The sequence below is a fragment of the Nerophis lumbriciformis genome, linkage group LG18 (genome assembly GCF_033978685.3).
Source record: "Nerophis lumbriciformis linkage group LG18, RoL_Nlum_v2.1, whole genome shotgun sequence".
Lineage (NCBI taxonomy): Eukaryota > Metazoa > Chordata > Actinopteri > Syngnathiformes > Syngnathidae > Nerophis > Nerophis lumbriciformis.
In genome coordinates, this window is record NC_084565.2 from 28,620,001 (window position 1) to 28,630,896 (window position 10,896).

At 41.3% G+C, this 10,896-nt stretch overlaps 1 protein-coding gene across 3 annotated transcripts in view; it reads left to right on the top strand.

The window, feature by feature from the left end:
* Nucleotides 1-10,880, top strand: part of plin3 (perilipin 3) — a 16,444-nt gene extending 5,564 nt beyond the window's left edge. For 2 of the 3 annotated variants that reach the window (XM_061977955.1, XM_061977953.1), the window contains exons 3-7: nt 102-297; nt 2,292-2,374; nt 2,643-2,874; nt 5,976-6,619; nt 10,514-10,880. In XM_061977955.1, coding sequence (XP_061833939.1) covers nt 102-297; nt 2,292-2,374; nt 2,643-2,874; nt 5,976-6,619; nt 10,514-10,648 — 1,290 coding nt within the window. In that variant the 3' untranslated portion in view covers nt 10,649-10,880. The remainder of the gene's footprint in view (nt 1-101; nt 298-2,291; nt 2,375-2,642; nt 2,875-5,975; nt 6,620-10,513) is intronic. The other variant, XM_061977954.1, reaches the window with a different exon arrangement.
* Nucleotides 10,881-10,896: the final 16 nt, after the last annotated feature.

A 10,896-nucleotide genomic window follows, 5' to 3' on the forward strand; every position in this document is an offset into this window, starting at 1 on the left:
AAAATCTGCAATGTGGTAAAGCGGCAATATTTGAAAGGGTAAAGGACGACTGTATGACCTTTTTAAGCTCCACTGTATCAAAAATGTTTTCCATTTCCTAGACTGTTGTGACTCGTGTAAGCAACTTGCCGCTGGTCAGTTCAGCTTGCGGGGTGGTTGCCAATGCCTACAGCTCCACCAAAGACAGCGTGCCATTGCTGAAGGGAGTGATGGGCGCCGCCGAAAGCGGTGTCCGTACCCTGGGAGCAGCTGCGGCCACAGGATCCAAACCCCTTTTCAACATTATTGAACCACAGCGTAAGTGTGTTTTTCTCTCTGATCAATAAGCTTGCAGTTTTTTTGTTTTTTTTTAACTTGTAAGACAATTTGTCACATTGTGGCCTAGTGTCTAAATATCCCGAAAGCATGCAGGTTAGGCTAAATAGAGGCTTTAGCCGAACCCAATACAGGGTGTACACCCCCCCAGCCCCCTCAAAGGTCACTTTGTGACTATTCAGGGCAAGCGCTATAGAGAATAAATGGATAAAACACGTTTACAATTTCCGTGGTTCCTCAACTTCCGAGTAAGGCTGCAACAACTAATCGATTATAAAAATAGTTGGCGATTAATTTAGTCATCGATTCGTTGGATCTATGCTATGCGCATGCGCAGAGGCTACAGTTTTTTTTGTGTTTTTTTGTTTGTTTGTTTTTTTAACCTTTATTTATAAACTGCAACATTTACGAACAGCTGAGAAACAATAATCAAAATAATAGGGGTGTAACGGTACCTGTATTTGTATCGAACCGTTTCGGTGCGGAAGTGTACCGAACGAGTTTCCACACGGACATATTAAGTAGCGTACTGCACGTTGTGTAAACAATACTCAAAATGTCGGACATTTGAGGCATTTAAGAAACTCCGCCCTGACAGCTCCGCAAAAGAGGACATGTCCGGTGAAAAGAGGACGTATGGTCAGTCTATCCTAGCCCGTTAGCTGCCAAAAGAGGACTAGCAGCGATCGGTTTCACCGGACGTGAAACCGATCGGGCCAGGTCCTGACCATACGTCCTCTTTTGCGGGGCTGTCAGACGGTGTTTCTTAAATGCCTCAAATGTCCGGCATTTTGAGTTAGTGTTGCGTGTATTTTCAATATACGTTCAGGGTTTAGAAGGTTAAAAACACAATAAATTGTGCGTGCATCAGCATTGGTGAGGGAGGGGATAGAGACAGAGAGAGCGAGAGAGTTGTGATAAACGTGCATGCGTCGTCAGGCTCTGCTTTTTATCCATACATTTATCAGATTTAATTTTTTATTATCTATAGCAGGGGTGTCAAAAGTGTGCATTTTTGTAACATTTTCCTTACTTTATTTGACAAGTTGAAAGAACATGGCACCAGTATGCTGTTTTTTTTCCAATAAAATACTGGAAAGGATAGAAATGTAGTTTGTCTCTTTTATCCGATTATTAATCGAAGTAATAATCGACAGATTAATCGATTATCAGATTAATCGTTAGTTGCAGCCCTACTTCCGAGTTTATTTGGTTCTGTGGCAGAGCTCTTAACTCCAAAACACTTGTATCTCAAATCAGTGTCTCCTATTAAAATTAATTGAAGTAAAAAAAAAAAAAAAAAGCACAATTTTTAAAACGTAACATGACTTTTTAAAAGAAAAACTAACTTTTAAATAGTATTAATATTGACAACTATAGTGGTTTTGTGAATTGATATAATAATAATGGTCAACATTTACCTTGGAGAGTGAACGACAGCATCTGCCTCGCCGTCAAACACACCATCAGCAGCTTTTCCATATTCTCATGGATAAATGTATGCCGTTTAGATATTATTTTAACATTCTTGGCTGTTGTCAGACTCATTCTGCTTCCGTATGGTGCAGTGATACACACACATTTTTTTGCCAAGTTGGGACACGCTCTGTCATGTGTTAAATGCTTTTTTTCTATAACTCAATAAATATCCACTTCTTCTTAGCAATTATTCACACTTTCTTGCGTCCCGTGGTTGGAATAACAAAGTTATGTCTATCTCTAGCTGTAAGGTAATGATAGCGAGTAAGACCAGATGTTTTGGTGGGATCTCATAGGGTTCACTGTGACATTTGCTACGCCAACTAATGGCGGGGATGCTTGTAACGCAAATGTTTGCAACGTCGAGCATAGAATTAAGCCGAGAGGCCGCTTTTACCCCCAAACACTCCTAAGTTGATGTACCGCTGTACTATCCAGCACCACGATTGTGGTGGTAAACAGAGTGAAAATGGCTGCTGTCGTGTACTTTGTTCCAGTGGCTACAGTGAATGAATACGCCATGAAAGGTCTGGACAAGATGGAAGAGAAGCTGCCTATTCTTCAGCAGCCAGCAGAAAAGGTCAGTGAGAGAAAGTCTTTCTTGCACCGAACAAAGAAAGCACAGTCTACCAAGACAAATTCCTTGTGTGTTAAACATACTTTGCTTTAAAGCTGATTCTAATTCTGATCCTGATCTATGCAAACGCTCAACTATGGGATTTCTGTTCCTGCCCCGTGATGATTATTGACAATTATCAAAGCAATATTGTTGAATGTGTGCTTATGTTGCATTAAAGTACACTTTATGATTAGACTCGTATATAATGGGAAATATTAAACTCTGCCAGGTGGTGTCGGACACAGTGGGACTGGTGTGCCAGTCGGTGACTGGAGCCAAAGACGCCGTGGTGGGGGCCGTGATGGGCGGCGTTGAGCGGACCCGGGCGGCCGTCAGCGGAGGCATCAGCACCGTAATGGGCAGCAGCGTGGGCCAGATGGTCAGCAGCGGGATGGGCCTGGCCCTCAGCCGTTCCGAGGACTGGGTCGACCAGAACCTGCCACTCACTGAGAGGGAGCTGGGTAGGTTGGCGTCAGAAGTAAGGAGAGTTGGTCTCACTAGGAAGGCCTTTCAATGAACCTGCCTTATGTTAGCTTGGACCGTAAACTGTGATAGTGATAATCCGCCATGTCGCGTTACACAAGAGCTGGACCTCTTTTCTGATTGTTGGTGTTGGGGAATTTTGGCTCTTTTGAGGAGCCGGTTCTTTTGACTCTGCTTTAGAAAAAGACTCTGCTTTGAAATGGTCTCTCACATTTGTTTCTTGCTAAAATGTATTTACCAACAAATGTGGAAAACATTCTTAGGGCCTAATTTCCTAAGTCCTTGCGCTACACAGCGTGTGCGATCTATAAGATAGTGTTTACTATTAGTGGGCGACTAACACTGCGTGTGCAATTGATGTGATGAGTGTTGATAAATCGCATTGCGCCTGCTGTATTATTATATTTGCATGTTCTCCTCCCAGTATTGTGGTGGCGTTGCAAACTTGCACATTTTAGTGCTGTATAAACCTTTAGTAAATACAAACCCTAATGTTTAAAATACAATTACTGTATACAAAATGGTTTTTATTTATATGCTCAACATAAAACAAAGCCATTAAAAACAAAAACCCTTCTCAACTAGACAAAAATATATTTATTTCCCAACTATTTACAGTGAAACATCAACAAACAGTGCACAACAAAAGATATTAAATATTAAAACGTAAAAAAAAAAGCAGCATCCAGTTAAGTTTTTTTCTATTCTTTAGCAAAGATTAGTGTTCAAAAACACAAAATGCTTCAGTTTTTATTCTGCTGCACATTTTAATCACCTTTTCAGGGTGTACTTTGTATGCTGTTTTTCAAGGTTTCTCATGTCTTTCTATCCAGTTTGTGTGCTCACGACTGCGCTGTGTGTAACTCCTCCCTCTTTTGCCCAGTGTAGACCCATGAGACATCGCACATTTTGTGTGGTTTAACAGGAAAATAGACAAGAGGAAAAAACTGCCTGTTCCATTCAATTGGATTGTTCCATTACAAGCCATCAGTATTGCTTATTGCTACTGTATTCAGTGTAACACAAACAAGGCAACTGCAATGCAACACTTATTGGTGGTGCAATGTTGTTGTTTTGTAAACACCCTGGCCGGAATTTTTTTTAACGAATTTTAAAGTAAAACTTATACGTAGGCTTTCGTTACAGATGCACCCCTAAAGTTCAAAATCTGGGAATTCTGAATTTGACCAAAACTTCGGGGTAAAAAATGCATCTTAATTGTTGGGTGACACAAACTCGGGTACATTTAAAAAAAAAAATAATAGTCTTGCCTCACCAAGACATTATACACTGAAATGTTGTCAAAAATATAGTTTTTGTTTTATGAACTTTCTGGACTTTTGGAACCATTAAGAACCTCAAACCTATGTCATTCAAGTTCAAACCTAGTGTTGTTTTTACAATTTCGTATGCTTAGTTTATACTTAGTCATTCAAGTAAAGTATTTTATTGTACAATGTTACCAGTTGATGTTTTAAAATACTCGTGTTGCTTTTATCAACGTTAAAACTAAGGTTTTTGTTTTTACATATTATCTCTATTATTCCTCTATATTATTAGCCTTTGTGACATTACAACAACAAATCAATCAATGTTTATTTATATAGTCCTAAATCACAAGTGTCTCAAAGGGCTGCACAAGCCACAACGACATCCTCGGTACAGAGCCCACATAAATAACTTAGCCACACAGTAGCTCAGTTACAAAGGATGGAAAAAATAAAGATGGAAAGAATAATGCACACAAGGGCACAAAAAGAGGGCGAATAATATAAATATAACATACCGTATATGTAACATTTACATATTATGTATACAGTATATAATATATACAATATATATATAACACATCCCAATTACCATGTACAATATTACAGTACGCGTAACAGCTGCAGCAAAAGAAAGGGCAGCATTAAAATAAAAACATAAAAAACTACACAAGGTACTCTTCTTTGCTTCTGGCCTTCATACTTTGTCATTGCTGCTGTAGCTTAATGTTAGCAGTGTTTAACTTCTTTTTACACTTGAATTGTGTTAACCTGATGTTAAAAAGTAAAAATAACATCATGTGTGATGTGTACCACTCGTGACACACATCAACATAACGCAAGCTATGCAACTGGTGGCCAAATTCGGACCGGCAATGACATAAAACCAGCCTGCGACTTCATTTCGAAACTTGAAAGACAAAACATTTTTGGAGCAAATTCCTCAAAACAGTAGAGTGCTCCTGTTGTATAGAGGAATTTGGTCCACTGTAAACACATTGGCAGATACTTGCATGGATATTTTAACTTTGCTAGCAAACCTAGAACGCTGTGGTCCAAACTTGTGATTTACATAACTGAGGCGTTCCGCCAGGCTCCCCTTTAAGTCTTTTCCTTTTTGGAAGTTAACACATTTTTGTGTGCAATGTGATTTATGCAACTAATGTGTTGCTGTAAATTGTTTACTTCAGATAGTCGTCATTTGTTTAAATTCTTTAGTGACAGCAGTGGTGTTTCTCAAGGTTCCATTTTAGGTTCTCTCTTTTTCATCATTTGGGCTATTCAACTGGTGGCTCGAGACTTTGGTTAAAAATAACAAACTTGTGAGATTCACATGTTTGCAACAGATTGTTATAAAGACACTGACAGTGCTGTCATAGAGATGATCTTTGACCAGCTTTTCTGCAGAAGGTCCTTTTTAAAAACAGCAGTGCTCCTGTAACTCACAAAATAAATTGATCATAATCAAATGTCTACTGTAGAAGACGCTGGTTCTCTGGAATATACAAAATAATAATAGTGAGGGCACAAGTCCGGCCCCTGTGTCTTTCGCTTTTTGGAAATGTGGACCCCATAACAATGTAGTTGAAAATCCCTGCTTTCAACAAAATTAACACTTGTTTTTTATTCTTTCATTTTAATATTGATATTTTTTTTATTTTTTTTACACCCTAAATGTTGTGTGGTGCATCTGCATTGAGATTGCCATTGCATTACACTGTTATCCTGTTTTAATTTATTTTTACTCCTATAATATTGACTATATAGCGAAAAGATTTTTGCAAATTCTAACCCAGGAATCTTGTTTTCAGCGGCTGTAGCTGAGCCTGCCACAGGCGAGGTAACCGCCTCACCAGCAGCCACCCCCAGCTACTTTGTCCGTCTGGGCAAACTCTCGGCCAAAGTGCAGGAGCGAGCCCTCCAGCAGTCCCTGGTTCGCGCCCGCCGAGCCAGAGATACCACGCACGCCGCTGTGGCCCAGATGACCAGTACTCTGGACCTGCTGGAGACCACTCGTAGCGGCCTGGGTGCAGGCGGCAACCAGATAGGCGGCGCCATGGATCAGCTGCAGCAGCGATGGATGGAGTGGAGTCAGAAGCAGCCTGGAAATGGACAATGTGATTCAGAATCCAATGATGAGACTGAGGTTCTGCCTTTAGAAGTATCTATGAAAAATAGTGAAAAAAATAACAATGTAAAGGGATATTTCTGTTACTATGTTTCACTTCTCTCAAAGCGCTTGGAGTGGCGTGTGCTCTCCATGGTGCGAGGTCTGAGCGAGCAGCTGCGTTCAGCCAGCTCCAACGTGGTGTCGAGCGCTCAGGGTCTGCCGGGCGCAGTCCAGGACCAGCTGACAAAGGCGAAGCGGTCAGCTGAAGAGCTGCACTCCAGTCTGGGTGACACCAGCGCCCTCACCCCACTCCTCCTGGATAGGAGCCGTCACCACTTGACCCAAGTACGAATTTCACCACACTTGTCTGGGTGACTCGGTGTTGTTGGCTGCAGCCTTTCAGAATATTATTTTCTCCAAAAGACCTTTGACCATGGTCAACTTGTCAAGTCTACCAAGACATTTTTCCACCACCGAATTGGGTCAAACTAGCACCGTCAAAATAACTTTATTAGATGTTCTTACTAGAGGTGTCCCAATACCAGCCAGACCATTTACTACGTTGGTTTCATTTTTGGTTTTATGTTTCTCATCACTATTCCTCTTCCCCTTCTGTATAAAAAAAGTAAAACACCCAAATACAAGCAGTCAGATCCCTCCCAATAAGATAGGATAGAGTCGGGGTCCCCAAACTATGGCCCAGGGGCTGGATCTGGGCCGACAGCATCCCTGTCCAGCTGCTCTGGCAAGTCATGTGGTTGATGTAGATGCTCTAACATGCTGTACAGATTTACTTTACACAAGATGTGTGGGCTTTGTACCGAGGATGTCGTTGTGGGCTTTGTACCGAGGATGTCGTTGTGGCTTGTGCAGCCCTTTGAGACACTTGTGATTTAGGGCTATATAAATAAACATTGATTGATTGATTGAAGATGAGTGAGGGATACCTTGCCTTATTTGAAATTGATTTGTTAAATGTTTGGATATATTTAGTGTTTGGCACAGCCGCAAGGGATAAAAATAAAGAAGACATCGAGGGATATTGTGGGGACAAGACCACAACAACAAAAAATAACTTATACAGTACAGGCCAAAAGTTTGGACACACCTTCTCATTCAATGCGTTTTCTTCATTTTCATGACTATTTACATTGTAGATTGTCACTGAAGGCATCAAAACTATGAATGAACACATGTGGAGTTATGTACTTAATAAAATAAAAAAAAGGTGAAATAACTGAAAACATGTTATATAGTCTGGTTTCTTCAAAATAGCCACCTTTTGCTCTGATTACTTTTTCGCACTCTTGGCATTCACTCGATGAGCTTCAAGAGGTAGTCACCTGAAATGGTTTTCACTTCACAGGTGTGCTTAAAGCTCACCTAGAGAATGCCAAGAGTGTGCAAAGCAGTAACCAGAGCAAAGGGTGGCTATTTTGAAGAAACTAGAACATAAAACATGTTCAGTTATTCACCTTTTTTTGTTAAGTACATAACTCCACATGTGTTCATTCATAGTTTGGATGCCTTCAGTGACAATCTACAATGTAAATAGTCATGAAAATAAAGAAAACGCATTGAATGAGAAGGTGTGTCCAAACTTTTGACCTGTACTGTGTGTGTACAAAAGACACCTTATAGCCTCATTGTGTATTTCAGGCAAACTTGTTGAAATAAACATTGAATGAGACTTTTGGCCTGTACTGTACGTACACACACAAATAGCCCAGCCTCTGGAGTCAAAACGTTTGGAAACCCCTGGGATAGACTTTATTTATCCCCCAATGGGGAAATTATGTGGTTGCAGTGCAGATACAAAAAGTCCACATAAAACAAAGGAAAACAAGAGGGAAACATTTAAGAGAACAAAGAGCATAAAAGGAATACCGTATTTTTCGGACTAAGTCGCAGTTTTTTTTCATAGTTTGGCCGGGGGTGCGACTTATAGTCAGGAGCGACTTATGTGTGACATTATTAACACATTGCCGTAAAATATCAAATAATATTATTTATCTCATTCACGTAAGAGACTCGACGTATAAGATATCATGGGATTTAGCGATTAGGAGTGAACGTATAGCATGTTCTATGTTATAGTTATTTGAATGACTCTTACCATAATGTTACGTTAACATACCAGGCACGTTCTCAGTTGGTTATTTATGCCTCATATTATGTACACTTATTCAGCCTGCTGTTCACTATTCTTTATTTATTTTAAATTGCCTTTCAAATGTCTATTCTTGGTGTTGGGTTTTATCAAATACATTTCCCCAAAAAATGCCACTTATACTCCAGTGCGACTTATATATGTTTTTTTCCCTTCTTTATTATGCATTTTCGGCCGGTGCGATTTATACTCCGGAGCGACTTAGTCCGAAAAATACGGTACACAGCTGATGCAACCAGCTGACACTTCAGAGGCACTATTTCTACATACACCTACAAAAGTAGAACACAAAGAAATGCAAAACAAATGAGCAATAAATAATACGTTGTGCTTTCGGAACACCCAACAAAGCAACCAAGAGCGCCGACTCTGTCCTAGTCTGCCCACTAGCTCTCGGCCAATGTCTGTTTTGCGAGAATCCGTCCAGGGAGACCGACGTGTCATGCTCATGCTTGGTGAAGCTTGTCCATCCCGACACTCAACGCTAGCGCCGCAGTTTCTCCCCCGGTCTCTCTACGCGGACTCTGTGTGGCAGAGAGCCAGCAGCTAGTCTGTGATGCAAACATGGCCATGGCTCCCCCGAGGCAGATCCAAAAGTCCACAAAAAAAGGACCAAAAAGCAGTGCAGAAGTCCCAAAAGACAATTTTATTTATATAGCCCTAAATCACGAGTGTCTCAAAGGGCTGCACAAGCCACAACGACATCCTTGGCTCAGATCTCACATCAGGGCAAGGAAAAACTCAACCCAATGGGACAATGAGAAACCTTGGAGAGGACCGCAGATGTGGGGGATCCCCCCACCCCCTCATAGGGATCTAACATAATAGTGAGAATCCAGTCCATAGTGGGGCCAGCAGGAGACCATCCCTAACGAAGACAGGTCAGCAGCGCAGAGACGTCCCCAACTGATGCACAGGCGAGCGGTCCACCCCGGGTCCCGACTTTGGACAGACAGCGCTTAAATCACGAGGGAGGGGGGGGCAGAGCAGAAAAAAAACGGCAGATCAACTGGTCTAAAAGGGGGTCTATTTAAAGGCTGGAGCAGTGGTTCTTAACCTGGGTTTGATCGAACCCTAGGGGTTCGGTGAGTCGGGCTCAGGGGTTCGGCGGAGGTCAAGACACACCCGACACATGGTGTAAATAAAAACTTCTCCCTATCGGTGTATTACGGATACGGCAACAGCAGAAGTCACACTGATTTGCAGGTGTGTAATTTGTTGTGAGTTTATGCACTGTGTTGGTTTTGTTGTTTGAACAAGGTGATGTTCATGCACGGTTGATTTTGTGCACCAGTAATAAAACATGGTTACACTTTAGTATGGGGAACATATTCACCATTAATTAGTTGCTTATTAACATGCAAATTAGTAAAATATTGGCTCTTAACTAGTCATTATTAAGTACTTATTAATGCCTTATTCGGCATGGCTTTATTATAACCTTAACCCTCTAACCCTAACCCTGACCCTAACCAAATAACTCTAAATTAAGTCTTTGTTACTTAGAATATGTTCCCCTAGTGTCCAACAAACTCTAAATTAAGTATTTGTTACTTAGAATATGTTCCCCATACTAAAGTGTTACCAAAAACATAACTTTGTCTTGAATTTGAAAAAAATCCAACATTGTAGAGTGGCCGTGCCAGCAATCGGAGTGTTGCTGGTTACTGGGGTTCAATCCCCACCTTCTACCATCCTAGTCATGTCCGTTGTGTCCTTGGGCAAGACACTTCACCCTTGCTCCTGATGGCTGCTGGTTAGCGCCTTGCATGGCAGCTCCCTCCATCAGTGTGTGAATGTGTGTGTGAATGGGGAAATACTGTCAAAGCGCTTTGAGTATCTTGAAGGTAGAAAAGCGCTATACAAGTATAACCCATTTATCATTTATTTTATTTTTCACTAAAGAAGGGAATGCGCATATGAAACTGGTGGGGTTCGGTACCTCCAACAAGGTTAAGAACCACTGGGCTAGAGTATACAAATGAGTTTTAAGATGGGACTTAAATGCTTCTACTAAAGTGCCAGCCATTGTTGCGACTTGTCATGTTTTTGTTTGCCTATCTCCCTAGGTTCAGCAATCTCTGGACGGCGTCATGGAGTATTTGCTCAACAACACCCCACTCAACTGGCTGGTGGGGCCCTTTGCCCCCATGATCACAGAGAGGGTGGAGGAGCAGGATGTGGGGTCACAGAGCACAAGTTGAAGACTTTTCTCCATTTCGTGTGGGAAGATTATCCCAGCTTTCCTAAGCACTAATTTGAATTAATGAAAGCCTTGAAATCTTTTAGTGCATCTTACTATTTATACCTGATTCTCTGCCTGTTTGTCTACAGCACAACATACCAGTCCGCTGCCTATATACTTCCTGTGTGTTTCAATTGCAGTATTATGTATCGGAGCAGCTAAGCGAGTGAATAAAGCGAAGTGAAACATTAGCCAAAGAGTGGATGG